This window comes from Panthera tigris, chromosome D1 (assembly GCF_018350195.1).
Source record: "Panthera tigris isolate Pti1 chromosome D1, P.tigris_Pti1_mat1.1, whole genome shotgun sequence".
Lineage (NCBI taxonomy): Eukaryota > Metazoa > Chordata > Mammalia > Carnivora > Felidae > Panthera > Panthera tigris.
In genome coordinates, this window is record NC_056669.1 from 74,849,817 (window position 1) to 74,871,565 (window position 21,749).

The 21,749-nt window shown below is 47.0% G+C and overlaps 1 protein-coding gene across 2 annotated transcripts in view; it reads left to right on the top strand.

Annotated features, from left to right (window-relative positions):
* Positions 1 to 21,749, top strand: part of NAV2 (neuron navigator 2) — a 324,615-nt gene that overhangs the window by 72,402 nt on the left and 230,464 nt on the right. For both annotated transcript variants that reach the window (XM_042957640.1, XM_042957639.1), the window contains exon 4: positions 18,764 to 18,836. In XM_042957640.1, coding sequence (XP_042813574.1) covers positions 18,764 to 18,836 — 73 coding nt within the window. The remainder of the gene's footprint in view (positions 1 to 18,763; positions 18,837 to 21,749) is intronic.

A 21,749-nucleotide genomic window follows, 5' to 3' on the forward strand; every position in this document is an offset into this window, starting at 1 on the left:
AGTGCCATAAGCTGTCTCTGGTGAGACTCCTCTTCTGAGGTGAGGAGTGGGGCACGGAAGAGACAGAGTACAACACACCCCATCGGCATGGAGGTCTTTGGGTCTGGGATGGGTCCGCATTCATCATCACTACCCGGATCACCGCATTTTGGGAGGGCAATTCCTGTTGGGTCCTGGAGTGAAATTTAAAAAACCACAGCAACAAAAAGTTTATTTTTGAGAGTGAGCATGCAAGCAGAGGAGGGGCAGAGAGACAGGGGGACAGAGGATCCAAAGTGAGCACTGACAGCAGCAAGCCCGTTGCAGGCGTCCAACCCACGAACCGAACCATGAGATCGTGACCTGAGCTGAAGTCAGATGCTTAACTGACGTGAGCCACCCAGGTGCCCCCTGGAGTGAAGTTCTTTAAAGGGAAATACCCATGGTCATCCAGCCTTGTGGAGGGAAGTTCAATCATGGGATCTGGAGGTGAGAACCCTACCTGGTGGGAAATGGTCATCCATGATTTTACTATCAGCACTAACTTGTATCTGCACAGTGCTGTGAGGTTTGTGAGACCGTTCATACTTACGGGCACATTCTGTCCTCCCAACTCTGCTGTGGGCCTGCACAACATGCCCCCCTTTCTGGTGAAGAGAATGAAGTGCCAGGTGGTGAAAGGCTGTGCCCAGGAAGAGGCAGAGCCGGGACCGTCGGCATATACTGTCACTCTTTCCTAGGCCTCCTAGGACGAGACCGTGACTGTGACAAGACAGGCACGGCAGGGACTTCCTTTCCCTAGCAAGCTGGCCTCAGCTTGTGTTGAAGGAGTTCTTTGCCCGGTTTCAGGCTGACCTAGACACCGTGGGGGCCACATCCTTGGAGACGGAGCCGTGGAAACATTCCCACCCCCTTTCACCCACCAGTCCATCCATTTGGCCCTTAAATAAGTTTGTGTGTGTGCGTCAGAGCCGGGTAAAATGTTTTGTCTGTTGAGCATTGCCATGGCAACCCAGAGGCATCTTTTTGGCTTTCAAGCGGTGAGTTCAGCAGAGTTCTGCATAGTTTGGAAGGAGAAACCTTGCCTGGAGCCTGGCCCGAGGGCACTGCCTGCCTCCTCGAACCTGAACCCTGTACTCCAAGACAGGGCCTCACTTTAGAGCCTTGGAATGGCTGCCACAGGGAGTGGTTTTCCGTTTTAATCATTATTATCTTACATGGCTTGACTTTCTCTTGTCGGTTAGGAGAGGTGAAAGTTAGCAAGGCCTGCTGGCCCTTTCAGCGGAAAGCCCCAGGCCTGTTTACCCCTCTGGCTGCTGATCTCAGGCCCGGGGTCATCTGGGGGCTTCCAGCCCACAGCCTCCTCCTGAGCTGTCTGAGAGGGCTCTGCCTTCTTCACTTAATGCTTCTAGATTGAGGGCCTGCTGGGCTTGGGAACCAGACAGGCCAAGTTTGAGCTCCTTCTCTGCTATTCTGTGGCCTTGAGCTCACTAGTGAACCTTTTTGAAGGCTCTATTCCTGCTCTATAAAGTGGGGTTGATAATACGTCCCTCAAAACGTTTTTGTAGTACTAATGAGGTGGTAAAAGAGACGATAATGGAGAATACTGATCACCGTGATAAAATACAACTGGAGCCTGTAAAGTGTCGGCCTTGTGCCAGGTGCCTTGCTAAGTGCTGCCCAGCCGTCCTCTCCCTCCAGCCTCCCAATAGCCCTTGCAGGTAGGTGATCTTACCCTCATGCTCCTTGCCTATGAGCAGCACTCAGAACATGGTAGTTTCTCTGGTGATGATTTGTGCATTGTAGTTCATGTGTTGGAAACATGGAGTCCTCTGGAAATCTGAGGAAAGCTAGGGCTCCCTCCTTCCCAGATTGCACACACCCCAGAATTTTGCATATGGCCTGAGCAGATTGTAGATCCCAGAGGCTGGCCTACGTGTCCCCTACGGCTCCACAGACCCAAACTTCAGTGCCCCTGCTGCTTTGGGCACAGCTCTGCACCCCGCCCTGTCCTTCAGGGGTCTCCGTGGAAATGGTAGCTCTGAGTTCCCAAGACCGTAGGAGTTAGCACATAGACACAGAGAAGGACCGGGCAGTAGTTTTCAAACTTCCATTGCATGAGCAGAATTCCTTTTTTTCCCCTCCCCCCAAAAAATCGTACATGGGACTGAGGCTTTTCAAGGTCTTTTTGTTGTTGTTCTAGATTACTGACCTAGGAAGCAGAGTTGGAGCTTGAACCCAAGTCTGTCTAGTTGTGGTGTTGGCTTCTGTGGCAGAGAAGGGGTGTAATAAAAATAGTCTGCACCTCCCAATCCCTGCTCTTATTTTTCACGTGTGCATACAGCAGAATCAGCAGAAGGGAAGAGCTGGAGTATTTCTGGAAAGGGCCTGAGTTGACCTGTTGATGAATCCATAAGAGCTGAAAAAGGAGTAGGGGCCCCTAGTGAGAGGCAGCCCGTTAAGATGGCGTTGGGGAGCCCTGGCGCCAGGTACCTCCCGCTGCGTTCTCCACAGAGCTTCCTGGGCCACGGGAAGGCCATCTGCAACAGAATCGGGTTTCCAGGCCCAGTGACCTTGAGCCCTCCTAACAGCTGAGAGAAAGCAGGCCACATGCCTAGGGAGTGTCTGAGCTCCTTGGGCAGCTGAGTTGCCTCTTCCCCGGGCCCCGGGCCTATTTTTACACCACCCTAAGGGCACACACATGTTACAGAACCAAGAAGGAATGAAGAAAAGTCTACAGGCCACTTAAAATTTAAAGCAAAGTGGAAAGAGTCCAGGGCCAAGGTTAGTAGGTGGCATCCACCACTTCACTCAGTGGTACTGTTCTGGCCAGCAGTCTCTTTCAATGTGGAGGCAACTTCCAGGTCTGTCTGTCTGTCTGTCTCTCTCTCTCTCTGCCTCTTTGGTCACACCTCTGTTTAAACCCTCCTCGGCTACTCCTTTCCCCTTCCGTACTCTGAAGCACACAATGGAAAGTCTTTCACAATCGAGTTACCAGCGTTTCTTGCCACTCGGCCACTCATCCTCTACCTCCCAGGCATACTGGAACTTGAGGTGCCCACAGAGAGACTGTGCGCTCCTGTCTTTGTACTTACCACATGCTCTCCAGACTGCCTGGAAGATCTGATGACTGTCCCACCTGGATCATGTAACCTTTAACCTTCAGGTCAATCGTTATCTCAAGGAGTTGAGATCTATTAGATGCCTGATGGCTTGGGTGTCCCCAGGTACCTGCATTTCTCATAACACTCCCTTGTGGTTGAATTATCTTCTTGAGGGAGATGCCATGTCTTTCACCTGAGTATCCTAACTTAGGATGTACTTAGATGACTGGCGTCTAGTAGACGTTTAATAAACGTTAAATGGACAGACAGACAGACGGATGGATGGAAAGACTAAGAAGGGAGCTGGCCTGGACTTGTCCATGTGACTGAAGGGTTGTAACATTCCACTCTTCATCCTTGTCTATGGCTGAGCAGCCATGTGGGTATTAGAAGTTTTCCAGCATTACCCTAGAAGTATCTTTCCTTCTCAATTCCTTTTTTTTCTCAGCTTATCCATAGGACATTGCAGTTAACTTTTAGTTTATTAAATTCGTTTATGTTGCTTGAGGTAAGCATTTTTAGGTGTCCTTATGACCAGAAATTAAAAAAAAAAAAAAAGTAAGTGCTTTACATATTTTAACTCCTTTTATTTTGCTAGAATGGGAAATAGATTTTGTCATTCCACTAAATGGCTTGGAGAACTTAGACCCTGATGCTGCTCTCTGCCAGAAGCTAAGTGTGAGTCATGTTAAAGAACCTCTCCTTGGGGCGCCTGCGTGGCTCAGTCGGTTAAGCGTCTGACTTCGGCTCAGGTCATGATCTCACGGTTTGTGAGTTCGAGCCCTGTGTCGGGCTCTGTGCTGACAGCTCGAGCCTGGAGCCTGCTTCAGATTCTGTGTCTCCCTCTCTCTCTGCCCCTCCCCTGCTCATGCTCTGTCTCTGTCTCAAAAATAAATAAAGACATTAAAAAAAATATTTTTTTTTTTAAAGAACATCTCCTTTTCCACTTGTGCTGTAGAGCCTGGGGTTATGGCCCTTGTCCTGGATTCTGTGTTCTTACGTGATTAGAATAGCAAACATCTATCCTATATACCTATGACTGGGCAATGTCTTAGACCTCTGCATTGATGGATTTTAGCTCCATAAAACCCTATGAGAGCAGTTACCTTTATTCTCACTTCACAGATAAAGAAACAGATTTAGTAGTGTGCATGAGGTCACATAACTAATAAGTGACAAGCTGGGGCTTGAACTCTAGAAGCCTGACTCTAGAGTCTGTTTCCTTAACTGTTAGTCTATTCTGCATATAAGGAAATTGAAGTAGAAAAAAGATGGAATGTGACACGGAGGTACAAAGATTACATTTGTAGTACTCGCACTTGTGTAGGTCTAGATGGAGCCTGGAGATGAGGCCTTCCATCTTGGGAAGGAGATTTGGTTTGAAGAAGAAGAAGACTGGAATCAGGCAGACTTGGGTCTCCCATCCCAAGGCGTGTGCTGGGCAAGTTACTAAATCTGAGCCTTTCTCATCTGTGAAAGGGGGGTTATGATGGAAGCTGCCCCCTAGGGTTGCTGCCAGGGATGGATGAGCGATGGGATGATAATCATCTGGCATTGTCCTGGCTCGTGGAGAGAGCACGTCTCATGTCTGTTCCCTTCCCCGCTTACAGGTCCTGTATATCCTAACTATTGTGCATTGAAAGGTTTTTTCATACTCCAAGTAGGCACCCAGTACGGTAGGGTGAACAGTGGACCCCCAAAGATGTCCACGTATTAATCTTCAGAACCTGTGAATATGCTAGGTTACATAACAAAAGGGACTTTGCAGGTGTGATTAAGTTAAGGGTTTTGAGACTGGAAAATCATCCTGGATCATCTGGGCAGGCCCGGTGTGGTCACCAGAATCCTTCTAAGAGGGTGGCAAGAAGGTGAGCGAGGACATTTAACTATGGGCGCAGAGGGAGAGTGGGGGACGAGAGATTGGAAGATGCTATTCTGTCTTTGAAGACAGAAGAAGGGGCTATGAACCAAGGCCTAAAGGTCTCCTCTAGCAGCTAGAAAAGAGGACGAAATAGATTCTCCCCTAGAACCTCCAGAATGGATACAGCCAGCCGACTCCTTGATTTTCAAGCTCACCGAGAATGATTTTCCTCTGGAATTATAATTTTAGGCTGCTTGAAGCCACTAAATTTTGGCCACCTGTTGAAGCACCAGTATGAAACCAATACTCTCTGGGAACCAACCAAAATATTTCTTGCTATATTGGACAGTAAGCTATTTGGGTTGCTAGCAGAGGCTCATTTTGCTACTGCAAGCTCCTTGGATTTCTGAGTTGGCTGGAAGTCGCTGCCATTGTTAGAACACTTCAGAATAGAGTTTTCCACATTTGTACTGAGTTTACATCAGGTCACTATAGGGAAGTATGGGGAGAACAGAGCCCCACATTTCATTTTCAGTACTGCACGTCCTTGTTGTGGGTCACTTCAGACACTAAGCTGTCATGGGAGCCACAAGTGCCAATTAGAAGTTGGGCTCCAGGTATTCCTGACCTCTTTGTGGACATATACTTATGTGTAGGTATTGTGTTCTTCAACTAATGCACGTTTGTCTTGTAACTAATAGCACATTTAAATAAATTTTGAGGTCTTTGTCACATTTTGTTATTTAATGACATCAAAACTTTATAATACATATAGTGTTTTTCATCTTTTAGTTCAATAAAAATCTGCATATTCTCGGCACCTGGCATGGTGCTAGGTGCATTGGAAGTGCTCAGCCCGTGTTTCTTAGATGAGTGAGCTCAACAAATAATGGCCCAACTGTCCAACAACTTCCCAGAGAGTGGGGGTGACGTTATACATCAAATTCTAATACATCAAATATGCAATATGGATTTTGTATTTTTAAATGCTGTAAAGAAACTTGAGTTGTCCTAAGAAATTCTCTCAAATCTCTCACAGTTTTCTATTTTCACTTCATGATAAAGGTGTGTGGAAAAGACACCATTATCGCCGATTATTTTCATCAATAAGGGAAGTAGTGTTTGGTTTGGCAAAGCCTCCTAGGGCAGTGCTGCTCCAGCCTTAGTGTGCGTGAGAATCACCTGGAGTGCTTGTTAAAACAGTACAGGGTCCTACTCCCAGAGTTTCTGAATCAGGACTTCTGGGGTGGAGCTGGAGTATTTGCATTTTTAACAAGCTTCTTGGGTGATGCTGATGCTGCTTGCCTGGTGACCACACTTTGCCAACGCGGTCTTCAAGCCAAGTACAAAATGTCTCTTTTGGGCTCTGCCTGTGCAAACATGCATTTAAGCATAAATGAGTTTGCAGAGTTGTTTAAAATTTAAAAAATTAAGAGGATCTCTATAGGGTTTATTGAAATGTAAATATTTTGAATGAGCCAGTCAGTTGGCTTTTTTTGGAAAGGTTAAGCTGCTGTAGACATCCTCTTGTCTGAGCACTGTAGTAAGCTCTGCATGGATAAGATCAGAATCGTGCACGTGGCTGTGGTCTTGGAGCCTGCAAGTGCATTCTCTACTACCTCTTCTAGCTCACTTAACCCGTGTGACCCTTGGTTTCCTCTATTGCAAAATTGAAGCAATTTTGTACTTGAGCGCAGTACTCTACTGCCAATGTCCAAGTAGACATTAACTTCTTTGAGGGCACTGTTGCATCTGTCCACCTGTCCCCATCACCTGGCACTGGTAGATGCTTTGTGAATATTTACTTAAGAAATTCTCAGCACAGCCTTAGGACTGAGGCACTATGAGTGGCAAACATGGTGCTCGGTAAGGTTGAAGAACTTAGCAAATATGAGGGTAAGTGAAGGAAGAATAGCTACACATCTTTTTGAGCTGAGAGGGAAATCGGATGATAATTTATAACCATGTAGACTGTGGTTTATATAACAGCCATCTGGGCCTCATGCTTGGATCCACCTCCCTGCATATGTCTTTGTGGAGTTCTTCTCTTTCAGCATCATGTCAAAAGAGTGTTTTTGTATGTGTTTGTTTTTTGTTTTTTGTTTTTAAATTTTTCCATGAAGCAGAGCTTAGCAAAGAATTCCTGTTTGCATTCTGTTAAAGCACAGTTAGCCTATGACATTTGCATACTGGGAGCCGGTCAGTAGGTGTGCTCACTTCAGCAAAGGGAGGTGGATGGATGCCAATCTGAGGTCAGGCCCCAGAAGACCTTTTATTTATTTTGTAAATGTTTGTTTATTTTGAGAGAGAAAGCACAAACAGAGGTGGGACAGAGACAATCCCAAGCAGGCTCCATGCTCAGCCCAACACAGGGCTTAAATCCACAAACCGTGAGATCATGATCTAAACCAAAATCAAGAGATGCACGCTTAACCGAGTCACCCAGTGCCCCGAGAAGGCCTTTTGCAACAAAAATAAAAACCAAATAGATGCTATTAGTTGAAAATCCATCTACTTCATAAAAATTGATCTTCTAGCTTTTTCTTTTTCTTTTTTTCTTGTTTTTAAAGAAAAGGTAAGATCTGCCAGTGCTGGGTTGGCACTCCCTAGGCCCAAGTTGGCTAAAACTGGGTAGCAGCTGCCCCTTTTAGATGGTTATGGGCTGCATTTGTCCTACTCCCCACCATTCTCTATTGTCATAAAACCAGCTTTTGTTATTTGTTACCTGTTTGCCCCCTGCACACATTTGAGGTTTGTGACCCCCAAATTGTCCTGTTCTTACAAGTATCATGAACTTGCTCAGGGATCCTAAGCACTGGCATATGGTGGTTTGAAAGAGCCCTGTTGGGAGAGCATTTGTACTTCAAAATGATGCTCATAAATGCTATATTGTATTAATTTCTGCTCCTAAAGATTTCCATCAGTATAAAAACATAAATGTCTCCTGCAAAACATGTAGAAAAGAATATGGGAAAAGTCAGCTCCTTCCTCTGTGAATTGTCCTTCGTCCTTTTGATGTGAAGATGAGATTTCATTCAAAGGGATTGATTGCCTGCCTGGTCTCCTGGTCAGCTGGAGTCCCAGGGTAGGGAAGGTGACTGGAGTGGTCAAGAGCGATAGTAAAGCTCCTGCCATTTGGTTGTTAATATTCCGTGTTTGTAGAGGGCCTCTTTAGATCCCTTTCCATTAAGTGTTCAAATTCTAACTCTGCCGTTTAATGACCGCAGTTTTAGGAAGGCACTTAAGCCCCTTGTGCCTCCATTTCCCCATCTGGAAAATGGCAATAGTAGCTACCTCATCTAGTGGTGAAAATGAACTGAAATAATAATGTATGGAAAAGAATTTATCCCAGTGTTTTGTGTTTTCTGAGTGTAAATATTAGTTTCTTGGCTTTCAAGAAAGGGATAATTATCCCCATTTTTCTGAAAAGAAAACTGGGACTCAGGGAAATCAAGGACCTTGCCCCAAAATAGCCAAGGAGCTGAGAAATCCAGACTTCCCCTCTGGTCCCATGAAATCCCTAATTCCTCTCTCGGAAGGTAAAACTTCCTCTTAGTAATGGCTCCAGATACCGTGTAGATGACATTTGGACAGGAGCTTTTCCTATGGAGGGGATGGGGCAGGTGACAAAATCCCCTCATTCTCACACTTTGCCCTGAAGGAGCAGGAAGACAGAGAACATGCCATCAGGATTCTCTTCACTATTGTGAAGGATAACTAGTTACCTTTTCTGCGAGGTATTAAAGTTGGAAACCAACTCGGAATTAAAGCCTTTCGTGGGGCCTATTCTGGTTCTCTGTGGGAATCCTACAGAGGAAGCCCTAACTAAAACAGAAGGCCTTTTAAGGGTTAGCTTGAGGATGGGGCATTTCTTTTGACTTGATTTTTCCCCACTCTGTCTTGTGAGACCTCTTTCACAGAGACTTGCAGAGATTTCATTCTGAGTTTAAGATGTACTGATAGTTTATTTATGAATAGCTCTCAAGCGCTCCGTTTTTATGGCGACCCAACAGCTTAAGTTTCACCTTTAGGAGGAGGCTATCTTCCTAATAATATAGGTAAAATTATATTTTATTAAGTGGCCAATATTTAACCATTTTTACCTCCAAAAAACTGCAACCTTGCTTGACTGAATACTTGACAAGGACAGAAATAGTAACAGAGATTAGCATTATATGACACGTTAAAAATTGTCACTATTTCTTCCCAGGTGCATTAGATATCTTATAGCCTTGGAAAGCTCAAGGATATCCTGAAATAGAGACCTTCCTGGTCTAGCTTGTTCTCCTCTTCCAGTGGAATTCGTGCCTCCGACATGCTGCCTGTGGCAGGAAACAGAGTTGAGGATTATTTTCATTATTAATAATGTTCTTAATTACTTTTGATATCCTGTGTTTTCTGATGGGTTGTCATGTAGCTCTTTGCTCAGATCCGTCACATCTAGTTTCTTGGTATATTTTGCATACTACTTGCAAAATCTCCCAAGTTCTATATTAATCATCACCAGTGGTCTAGAATTCAGGCTCTGCTCCATAGCCATACCTGCTAACAGCTCTTTGAACTTAAAAAAAAAAAAAAAAAAAAAAATAGATTAACGTCCTGTATATGAACGGTGCTAATAGTGTGCCTGGCATATAATAATGACCCACTAATTGCTAGTAGCATCTGGAATTGGAGTGGAAAGGGAAGGGCAATTTTTGAATTCCATCTCCTGCAGAAATGAACACTGCAGGGTGATATGTACAGGCACAGGATGACAGCAGGTGCCTTCATGCCAGCCGTCACCAGTGGGAGGGCAGAGTCTTACAGGATTGAGTATTGAGGCATTCTGCTTGGCTTTGCTTTCCGGGTTAGTGATGCTGCCAGGGTGTCTTGCACTTGTGTGCTGGTTATCCTTGGAATTGCAGGGTTGACGTCCACAGACGGACCGTTCATGGGCAGCCTGGAAGGACCATAGCTACAGATGATGGTAAATCGGCTGAAGCACAAAACTGCATTCAGAGGCTGCTATGAGGGAGCTGGCCACCAAACCGGGGAGCAAGTTTAACTCTTGGCCTTCATCTGCAAATGATTCCCGTTACCCTGTTCCTTTCTATGTATTTGCTTTGTGGGTAAAATGATCTGTTCTAGTGGTATTGCCGAAGTGGAGAGTTTGCTGCCCTTGTGGAGTATATCAGAGATCTGCTGTTTTGTTTTCTATTGCATTTATACTCTGTCTCTTGAAGACCTTGTGGTGGTTTATGGGTTTCAGGATGTAAATATGACAAAGCTACAGAAAGAACCAGGCTAAAAAGAGCACAGTGAGTCAGTGTCAGGCTTTTGAGTTGGTGAGCTGATAAGTGTAAGCTAACCCTTACCTCGTTGGCGACCTCTGTTGTGTAGGGAGTCTGCTCTTGTGTGCGCTGTGTTTGCTGTGTGAGGAAGGACCACGCTGGCTTGTCACTTCTGTTTCCCCTTCCTCTAGAGCAGATGCTGCAAGAGAGTAAATAGTCATTATTCATCAAGGAATGAATGAGGCGACCAAGTTTTAGTTAGCTCCTGGGTGGAATTCTGTAGCAAGTATCCACAGTACCACTCTTCTCTGTTGGTTCAAGAGGCAGCCACGCATTTGGGGTCCAGAAAGCATGATGTTCTTGTTTAGGTTGGCGTCTGGGTTTGTCCCCTTCTCTGTAGGAAAAGCCAGGGTTTTCTGTGAAAAGTACTTGCTCCTTCTTAACGGAACTATTGGTCTGCTGTCTTAGGGTTTTTTATGTCACTTAGTAAAGGATAAAGGAGACTTTGACCAGAAATCTTTCGGGACGGGAAGTGCTAATTCTAACAGGGTCAAAATGGATTCTAGCTACAAGGAACCCACTCGTAGAGAGGCCATACTAGCATCATGCACTTTAGCGAGCTTCAGAGCATCTCACAACTCCAGAGTGATCCCTTACTTTTAGGAGATGGCCAGTGATATATGATATTCTGCCATTACGGAAGGGTACGAAGAAAGAGTCTTTTGAAGCTCTGGCTATATGAACTTCCAGACCCTTGGTCGAGGTCAGCCTATCTATGCCTCAGCATCTCTATTGAGATAGTTACCCACCTTCCCATGTTCTCGAGGAGGAATTTGAAGCTTGAAGCAGTTAGTAATTTTGCTAGGGTCTTGTGGGTAGTCTGAGACAGCCAGAATCCAGCGGGGAGAAGCCCAGAGTCTGTATTCTTCCAACAGATTACGGTCCTCTAATAATTGTGATGGGATACAGGTACCCGTGGGAGACATAACCCATGGGAAGACGGCAGCAATCCCTCTGCCCTGTTGTGAATTAGTTTACCACTGTCTTTTTAAGAGTGGGCTTGCTGAGACCTAGGCCCGACATCAGGTGATAGAGAGGACCCAGAGTCTCCGTCTGGGCTTGAGGGGAAAGTCAGGAGCAAATGGAAGGCAGCCCAGGTAATAAGCTTGTCGAACTCTCTGCTTTGCCAGGGGCCAGCTCTACACATAGCCACGGGCATGTCATAGTCTTAGAAGTATAGTACAGGGATGTCCTGTCAAAAATGATAACACTGTAACAAAAACTGCTAGTTATGGGGCACTTAGGAAGCACCACGTATATATCCTCCACCACCCTGTGCAATGGGTGTTATAATGCTCATTCCACAGATCAGGCCATGGAGGTAACTTAGTGGAGATCAGGGGCAGAATCAGGATTTGAGGCCAGGTTTGTCTGACTCGAAAACCTGGGATACATCCCTGAATGCCACTCCTTAGCCCTAGTCACTTCCCTCTAGCATTTGGGTCCAGCTCCTAACTTGGAGGAGCTTAGGCTCCTCCCTTTGGGGAGTATTAGGAAGTTAGGCCACATTCCTCTGAAACCGGAGCAGGGAAAATGGTGTTGGCAATGGTGTGCTAGATAAACGCACCCAGGGGCATCTGTGCGCCTTTCTGACCATGCCGATGCCCAGAGGACTTTTCCTCCTCATCCCTACAGAGCTCAGGTGTAAGCGTTTTTTATGGGAGCCTCCAGAGTAAGGACTGCTTTCTAGAATTTGAGCTATACCTCCCTTTCCAGATTTCTCTTTGTCTCGAGGGAAAAATGGAGAAGTCAGAGTGTAATAGGAAAATGAAATAGTCTAAGCATTTGGAAGCAAAGTGGAAAAAGATAATCACTGGGGGGAATTTGAGATTCTTGTTTTCGATTGTTGTTTCTCCTTGAAAGGATTTTTTGTATCCAGATGGACTTAGCCATGTGCCTTAACAGCAGAGAGACTCCTATAAAGTTTTTTTTTTTTTAAGGAATTCTTGACAACATCTCAGCTGAAGTTATAAATATCATATACGATAAGGTGGATAACATTGCCAAATTAAAGGAAGGAGCTGGGCAAAGCACTAGCAAGAACAGACCTAGGAACCGAAGCCCCATCCAGCCCCCAAGTCCCACATGCTTCAGCTGTTTGAAAGGCACCAAGAAAGCGAGAGCTGGTATGAATGGCCAAAGCTGGGACACAGGACTTGGAGCCCCTCGTGCTACTGGGCTAGGATGGCTTCTTGCATCAGCTAAGCTAGCCGCAGCTTGTGGCACTCACAAGGGGAGATGCTCTTGAATATCTCTCCACCTGAGGTAATTCGAAGTACCACCATACATGACTCCCATTTCTGCGGTCTCCTAAAATGAAAACTATAATGTCTAGGCCCCACCACCTCTGTCTCACGGGATTGTGTCTCCAGGACCACATTGTGGCCCACGAGCCTCGTGATCATGGGATGATGCTGGGCTCCAACACTGATGGAGGTGTCCAAAAAAAAAAAAAAAAAAGTTCAGCTGGACAGATCCTGCATCAGGCCACGGCCTAGGAACACAGAGGCAAGAGACATCACAGATGAGATGGGCATTTAGGAAGAGTGTTTCCCCAAAGTTCATTTTGCTTTTTGATTTGGTTTCACGGTTGGATTTCTTTTTTTTTTTTTTTTTTTTTCTTCCTCTCTTCTATTTTTATTTTTGGAAAGGGGCAGAGGAGGGAGTGTCAGAAAGGCACGGAGGCCTGTTGGATAGGAAGCAGACCTTCCTAGTACATGTGACCACAGATGCTGACCTTCCCTTCCCATCCCTCCCTGTCTCCATGCCCAGCCCGGATGTCACTGGAGCCCCCACATCAAGGATGCTGCTTGAGCCATCCCTGACACAAAATAGCCCATCCTCAAGCTTTCAGATCAGAAGGGCTTGGTCTGGCTACTGTTGCCCTGGTAATGGTTGGGGAGGTGACATGGTTCAAGGCTTCCCTAACACCTAGGAGGACCTCTGCCTTCTCTCTCCTGTCAGCTCTTGAATGTGGCCCCATGTGGCCAGCCCTCTGCTCTTGCTCAGTGTCCTGTCTCTTAGCTCTTGTCCTCTGCCACCTGGCTGCCAGCCATGTCAGCTCCCTTTTGGTTGCCAGAACGTAATAAGCTGCATCCTGCCTGGAGGCTTTTGAGTCTTAGATTCACTAGGTGTAGTGTGGTTTTTCTCCCCGCTCTGTGTCCAGCTAACTCAGGTCTCTGCTCAAATTTCCCATCAGTCAACAAAATCGTCCTGAATATCTGCGATGGGGTCCTCACTGTTCTGGGTGCCTGGGGCGACATCAGTGAATAGACCAACAAAAAGTCCTGTCTCTGAACCTACATGCTGTCTCTTCCTTGAGAAATTTTTACCTACCTACCATGCCCCTGGCTAGATCCGGTCTTCTGTACATGATAGATGTTGTCTATACTTACTTGTGCATTGACTTAATGCCCAGTGCCCTACACTAAACTTTAGGTTCTTTTGAGGTCAGGGATTATTCACCACTGTATACCCAGTACCGCACATTGCCTGACATCCAGTAGGTGCTCAGTGACTATGGGTCAAGGAATGGATTAATGAATGACAAGTAGCAGTGCCAGGTGTGAGGGTCACACTTCTGGAAGGAAGCTGTCTGAGCGGATGTATGGGGCTCATGAAGAAGCTGCACTGTGCTTTTAAAGTCCCCAGAACCTGAAGGTTCTTACTCAACCTTGTCTGCAGTCTGGATCTTCCATTGCCTAGGCTTTAGGCATTTCATGACTTCTAGAAAATGGCTGTAACCGTGCCTGACTTGAGTGCGGCTGCTGTTTGCCTCTCTTCCCAGGATGGAGATCTCTAAGGGGCCTGATGAGACACTCTTAACTCCTGAAAACTAGTGCCCCATTTACCTGTATGCCTGGAGCCCATCCTCCCCTTGGCTGTGGTGGTGCCCATAGAGATGGTCTTCGTTTGCATTAATCATTTTCATGCGCTTTGCACTCAGCTACACTGGTATTCAGAGAAAAATGCTGCCATGACAACTGCGACAACAGATGGTATTTGATCAGTCTCTAAGCTACCAAGAAGATCTACAGCAGTTCTTTCGAGCTTTGCATATTTTACTTTATCATGAGACCCAGTCCAGCCTTAATCATGGTTGAAATGCAAAGTTTTCCGTTTGCCTTCTGTCCCTCCCCCTTGTCTTTCCAGTTGTTTGGCATTTGTTTTGACTTTCCTTGCTCTCTGGCTGGCCTGGGTGGAGATGTGCTCTTGGAAGTGGGAAGCAAAGACCACAACAGACACAGTGCATGGAAGTTGCCTTGCATGTCTCCAGTTCCAAGGTGGTTGAGAAACGATTCACCTTTGGGATGGAGATACCAGCTGAGATGGCAGGAGAGCCTCCATGGCAGCCTTTCTCTCCCAGATCTTCACAGATGCACATGGTGGAGGCCCTGTGTGGCCCCAAACAAAGGGAGGACTGGGAAATGCATCTTAGTCTTGTTTTTTCCCCTTACTCCACACGTGCCTTATCCAGCCCCTTTCTGCTCCCAGGGTCTCCAAGTTACATTGTGGTCCCACTTGTGGGCTTCCCCGCTCCACCCCAGCTGATGCTCCAAACTCCAGGGACTCCATCTCAGAGCTCCTGGACCCATTTCTACGGTAGCAACTATGACAGCCTTCTCACCCGGTGTGAAGTGCAGCTTTCCACCCCTGCTCAGCAACATTGGAATGTCCGGCTTTGCAAAGATTTTTTTTTGGCTAATTTTGGAAAGTAGTTTATATTGGCTGCTATGTGTTAATGAACAACTTGGGTTGTATTTACATACTTTGCTGGTTAAGAGCCTTTCCCATCACTCTGTATCCCAACTTTAACCAGATCTGCCTCTCACACTGCAGGTCTGGATTGCACATGAGCCATGAGCCTCATTAAAGATGGGCATGTGGACACCCTTGTGCTATGAGTGCCCGGGACATGCCCCTTACCTGGTGTGGTGGCAGTTTGCAGTTTCAACAGGGCAGGAGAATGAATTGTTTACCTGTATGGTACTGGAAGAAAACCTTAAGGTGAATTTTAATCACAAGAGAGGCTGGATCAAAGAAACATTCTCCCCTTCTGATCTCCTTCCAAGTGAAGCCAGGAGGTTGGAATGCACATCTGACCCTATTCTGCTTCCCAGCCCTGCTCTCTTCCTGGGGTGCAGATGAAAAGAGCGTGGGTCTCAGCAGCCTTGTCAGGAGTGATTTTTAACCTTAACAGAACGTTATTAAAGAGTGGATTTGAGGCTTGAGGAATGTTTTTTGAACTCCTTCTGTGAGCAGAGAAATCATAGTGGAGGGGGAACAAATTCAAGGCGCTTGATGAGCTTATGAATCGTCTTTTAAATGATGACCCGAGTTCTTATTTTTAGTTTTAACATATTCCAGGAGTGCAACTCAGCCATCCAAATATTGCTCCCTGTTTTATCTCCTCTTTAGGAGAAAGCATTCTTGATGACCTTAAGCCTTCTCTCTTCGCCTAATGAAGATCCTGGTGCTTCCTTTGTTCATATGCTCTGATTCTCCCGGAAATGGATATGAGTTGGGGGGTGTGTCGGTTGGCCCTCTGGACCCTAAAGAGAAGGGTTATGTAAACGTGGGCTTCTGAACAGGGAGGAGGACTCTGCACCAACATGGTGAGAAGAATCAGGCACAGTGCCTGGAACAGAGCAGACATCTACACAATTAATTGTATTGATTGAATGACGAAAATCCTATAATGCAGGTTTCTCATCCCTAGCACTATTGACATTTTGGGTAGGATTTCCTGTTATGGGGGGACAGTCCTGTGCATTGTAGGATGTTTAGTAACCTCCTTGGCCTCAACCCGCTAGATACCAGTGGCACTCCCACATCGTGATAACAGAATGTAGGCAGATGCCGCCTGGGGATGGCCCCTTCTCTCCCACTCTCCCTGCCCTGTAGAGAACTGATCTAAATTATGAAATCTTTGAAAGCATGATAGGGATTTTCAAAAGCAACAGGAGGAAAAAGTAGTCTAGGTAACCTATTTAAACTTCTTCATTCCTTTACTAGAACTTAAATTAAAAGAAAGCCCAGTAGATGGCCAAATCGAAATGAACCAAGTGTTAGCCTTGCAGGAAGAAATGACCATGTACTTTAAGTGATAAATGTGTTGAATTGCTCCGTGAATGTGCCAAGTAAATGTGCTTCATGCCCTTTGGAAGGGAATTTCTATAGAATTACAGTGTTCTAGGAGAGCGGTGCTTTTCTTGAATATGTTGGTGGGTGTCTTTTTTTTCTTTTTAATCAATGTCACTGTGCTGCACTGTTCTTGAAAACCTTAACCTGCCCATGCCTGTGCACCTGTGCTTGCCAGGATAAATACCAAGTGTACTATTTTTGATTTTACATTAACAGATTCAGCAGTGGTCAGCTTTCTCTTTTTCTCGTTTTCTGTGGGGACCTAATTGCCAAAGCCTCACTAGTCCACCATGTGCAAGATCTACTGAAGAAAGTAGGGTAGGATTATTCAAAGAAAAAAGGGGTAGAAGAATTATATAGTTCTATCATGATTTAAATATCCGTGCCTCTTTGTGGGGGCAACGAATCCTCTTGTGTGGTTTTGGTAGATTACCTTTGTGCACACTTGAGGAATTAAGGACCGATGGTTATTTTTAGCAAAAGCAGGGGTTTGTAATGGGGAAAGAGCATTTAGAGAGAGAATTTTCATCAGTTACAAATGTAAGCAGATGCCTTCAGAACACCTTCCACGGGGCCCTCCTGGCCATTCTCTTCCTTCTTTCCCCTTCCCTCTAAGATGGTAGCACCTGGTTGTCACTGCCGTCACTCTGATGTGGAAGGAAGGAAGAGTTAAAAGCAATCCCCCTTTGCACTCGCCTTGATAAGAAATGGCTTTCTGCAGTGGCGGCAGGCCTTGCTCATAGCATCAGCGTTGACTTAGTTTGCAGGAAATTGCATTTTGCCCCTTTGCCTGGAGATAAAACACCTCCCAGATGAGGATCTTTGAGGGAGAGCTGGAGGCTGGGAGGGAGTTGGGAACCTGTGCGAAAAGCTGCAAGGTTGGGGGTGTGTGGGTGGCTCAGTCTGTTAACCATCCAATTCTTGATTTTGGCCCAGGCCATGATCTCCTCCTGGTTCGTGAGATTGAGCCCTGCATGGAGCTCTGTGCTGACAGTATGAAGCTGGCTTGGGATTTTCTTTCTCCTTCTCTCTCTCTGCCCCTCCCCTGCTTCACTCGCTCTCAAAATAAATAAACTTAAAAAAAAAAAAAAAAAAAAGGATAGAGCAATCTCAGGCTCCGGGTGTATTGGAGTCTGTAAAACCAGGGCAGTTTTATTCAGGTGGCCCATAGCTTAATGGAGTGCTCGGAAGGTCTGCAGACGAGGAGCAGAGAAGGAAGATGTCAGACATGCATTTCGGGAAGACTGCCTTGGAGCCCTACTCTACTCGTGAGATCTCTTACACTGTAGACGCTTAGCTCTGTGCCTGGTGAAATAGCCTTCGGAATACCACTTGGGGGTGGGGGGAGTGGTCACAGGTACACTGTGAAAGATGGTCATTTATCCGAGATCCACTTTATGGGTTAAACGCCTATTTGAGTTCATAAGAATGCTGATAGAGCCCAGGAAGTCGGGGGGCGGGCTGTGGTGAGGAGGCTCTCCATTGTGGATTGCAAACTGCAGTTAGTTCAAAGATCCTTGTGCCAAGTCAAAAGCAGTTTCTTTTATTTATGGTCACCATTGACGTTAATCGAGCCTGAACATTTTCCTGTAGACTAAAAAATCATTAGCCCTGACAACTGAAGTCAAATCAGACCTTTGGGAATGACCTAATTGTTCTTTCCCGAGGGCTCGATGTTAGCTTGCCCTTGGCCGTGGCATCAGCCCTGCCAGGCCTGGGAGGCCTCCCAGACTGTGGCAGGTGGGTTCCTTCTTGTCACAGAAAACACAAAGGACAGAGGGGCTCGTTCTGTCACAGCCCTCCCTCGTCATCTGCAGTGCCTGCCGTCCTGAGAGTTTTGTGAGTAAACGCGGCCCAGGGCCCTCCAGAAACTCCCGTTCACTGTTTTCACATTTGACGGTGTGCCACCTCCATGCTGGAAATTCCTCCCAGCTGCTGGTGGACGGGTGGGTCCGGTATCCCCCTTCGTCCCACTCCGTTTTTCTGGCAGCTGCTCAAATTTTCAGGATAGCTGTAGTGACAGTGGTGAACATAGGGACTCATTCCACCCTGGTTATTTTTGGCAGCCCTGAGCAAGCCAGGGCCTCGACTTATGGAGCTGTGTGGTTGGGATATTAGGTAACTTTTTCCTGTGCAAGTACAGACAAGGAGTCCTGACCCGCACCCGTCCCTCCGTCCGTCCATTCATCTGCCGTTTCCGAGTCGTTTTTGCTTGTTGTGAATCTTTGCAAATGCACCATGAACCCTCTCTCTGACATAGCCCTTTGTTCCTGATAAAAGATGGCTCTGGAGAAGGCTGAACGTTGATTGAGTGTATGTCGTTTTCTTTTTTTTTCCCCTAGATTGAAAACATAGATGCCTGCTTGAATTTCCTGGCAGCTAAGGGAATAAACATCCAGGGGCTGTCTGCAGAAGGTGAGTCAGAGCGCTGGTTCTAAAGCTGCCTTCTCATCGTTAGAAGCGCCCACCTGTTACTGATGCCTTGAATACAGCTCAGCCCAGGGGTGCTTGTGGGCTCTTCTGCTTTTGTTTTCCTATTGGTTTTAAGGCAGCTCAATGCTTGTCTAGACCGGAGGATGCCAGCTTTTTGACACATCCCGAATCACTCCAGGAACGTAGAGCCCACCATGCCTGGCCATGTCTGCCACACTGAGCGGGTACCAGCGGTGGAGCTGCTTCTCTGGAGAAGGGCTTAATCAAACAATACTGATCCGATTCACCCGGCTAGCAATTCAGTTAATTATCAAGCCAGGCCTTATCTGTGGGAGAGAGAACACTTAGCCACAGCACATATTTAAGTTGTACAGTTCCCAGGGAAAAACGCCCAATCCTTATCTCTGACTTTTATTAGAAGCAGCAGCAGCACTTTTCCTAGCTCAAAGAAAACCGAACCCCAAACACGTGATGCATTAATGAGATGCTACGTTTTGACATCCCGATTAGTTTTTAATTAACTCCAATTGGGTGGCTAATTAGCACATTAGCTTGTGCTGGTGGTTTGCTATTCAATTAGGTATCGGTCTGGAGATGGCTGGTCCGAATTCTCAGCCGCCTCAGGCAACATCTCGCCCTGGAATCTTTTGCTCTCTCCTGTTTGTAAATACAAGCAGCTGCCAGCTCAGAAGCTGCCACAGGCCCCGGCATCCTCCCAAACTCCTTAGGCTGCACCTGCCTCCAGTTTTCTCAGAACAGGTAAAGCAGTTTGGGCTTTAGATGACACCACCTTTTTCCCTAGCAAGGTTGCTGTTTGAAAAGATGCCTGGTAGCATCGACTCCGGTGGTCAGGGTGGGGAGGGGGGCGGGCAGTGAGGAAGGAAGCAGCCCAGTGGAGCAGGTAAGTTTGCCAGCATGATCTGTTTGGGGCCCGTTCCTTGTCTTTGCCCTGCGGTGCAAGCTTGGTTTTCCCGGCTGTTGGAACGGTAGTCTCTTCCGGTATTGGGGCCGGGTGGCTACTCTCGGAGCCTCGTGGGCTCGTCGTTTCTGAACGCGACCTCTCCTATGCTGGGCCTGCCCCAGGTCAGGGATGGACACACTCCTTCCAGAGGTCTCCGTTGCTGCTGCTGGGTGGTCAGCCCCAATCCCAGCTCTGGCAGGGGTGGGGTGGTTGGAGGGTTCCTTCTCCCTGGGGAATGAGCTCTCCTCTGTGGGGAGGAGCTCCGGGCTGAATGAGTCTGGGCTTTGCGACACAAATTGCCGGGGCGTGGGGGTGTTGGTGTTGGTGTGGTGTTTCCATGGGTAAGTACAGAGATGCAAATTGCCTTTCCAAGGAATATCACTTCCTTCTGGTTCAGAGTTCTTGTGCTAGCTGGTGGGTGGCTGGCACACACTCTTCATAGTTTGTGGAAGGAGTTGGACCCCGGGCCTCTGCCCACCGGCAGAGCATCGGCAGGGAGTTTCAGAGTCCTGCTCGGCAGAAAGGGCTCGAGGCAGTGGGGGGAGGGGGTGGACTCTGTCTCCCGTGGCCTGGAGGTGACAGCCGGCCATCTATCTCTGCCTTGTCCTGCTGCCTTGTTTGTCCCTCTGCACCATCCTCTTTATACCTTCAGGCATAGATTATCTATTTCACGTACTTGCTGAGTAAACAGGTACCCCCTGTGCTCCCAAGGCTTTTCGATGCAGCAGCTCCGGCATTCATAACTGAACTGGGAAACCTTGGGGAAACCTTGGCTTAAAGAGGTTGCAGGTGACAACCTCAAGGCCTGTAGCTAGTGAACGGAAGACAGGGTGTGAGCCCAGGTCTGTGTGATTTCAGAACTCCTATTCATGGTGTCCTTTGAGACAGCAGATGGGTAAAGTCTAGGCATGTTGTGTACAGGTGAAAGAAATCAGAAAAGATTTAGAGCTTTGTGGGCTGGAACGTCAGAAGATAATGTGCAGTCCACAGAGGCGTATCCTACAGATACTCTGCCCCAGCCTTGTCCACGTTAGGTTGTGACCTTAGGGGGGTTGTGACCCCCCCCCCCCTTGGGGTCTCTGAGCCTAGAAGAGCACAGTGTAACCCGTGTGCTGAGGTATCAGTCATTGGGGCATACCTGTGAAGTGGGTTCATAGTGTTTTAGTAACCGCCCCCATCTCTCCTGCTGTCGAGACTCACTTGCTGATGTCTTGGCCAGAATACATAACTTGTCAGTCATGGTTAGTTATTAGAACAGTTTTATGTCAGTGCTTATGACTCTTTTGTTTGTTTCTAAACTTTAATTTCAGACTCAAAGCTCTTTTTTCACCCCTGTGCCCCAGGGCAAGTGGGTTTAGAAGATTGAAGAGTGATGAGGGCCTAATGACTTCTTTGCCTCCCCTCCTTCCTTCGCCTGAGCCTCCAGGATGGGACAGAGAGAGCAGGCAGAATTCTGCTGAAGTTGCTGCCATTTTCTTGGGTGGCCATAATTGCCACTGTCCCCACGTGGGAATCTCTGCATGCCCCACTAACCATGGACTTGATCCCCTGCTGCTCCCAGGACATTAGGAGCCTTTCTTGAGATTTGCCCGGCAATTCTGGCTCACTCTCAATGGGTAGCATTTATGTTCCATCCCCCTGATTCAGGCCTTCATTGTCCCCACCTAAGGTGGTCTCAGTGAGACCGTAGACCTCAGTCTCATCATCCCTGTATTCTGCACTGTAGAACCGGCAGGAAGGTGTGGACACCATCTTCCACTTGCAGTAGGTGGAACCGTCTTTCTGTCACCTGGAAGCCCCCACCATACACTTTCTCTCCCAACTCTTTCATCCCCAACTTAGTGGCCAAGAGGCAGATCTGCCAAGTCTCTGCGGAGTAGATGTCCAATTGGGGACCGGAATGCAGCACCCGACTTGGAGTGATTTTCTTGGTG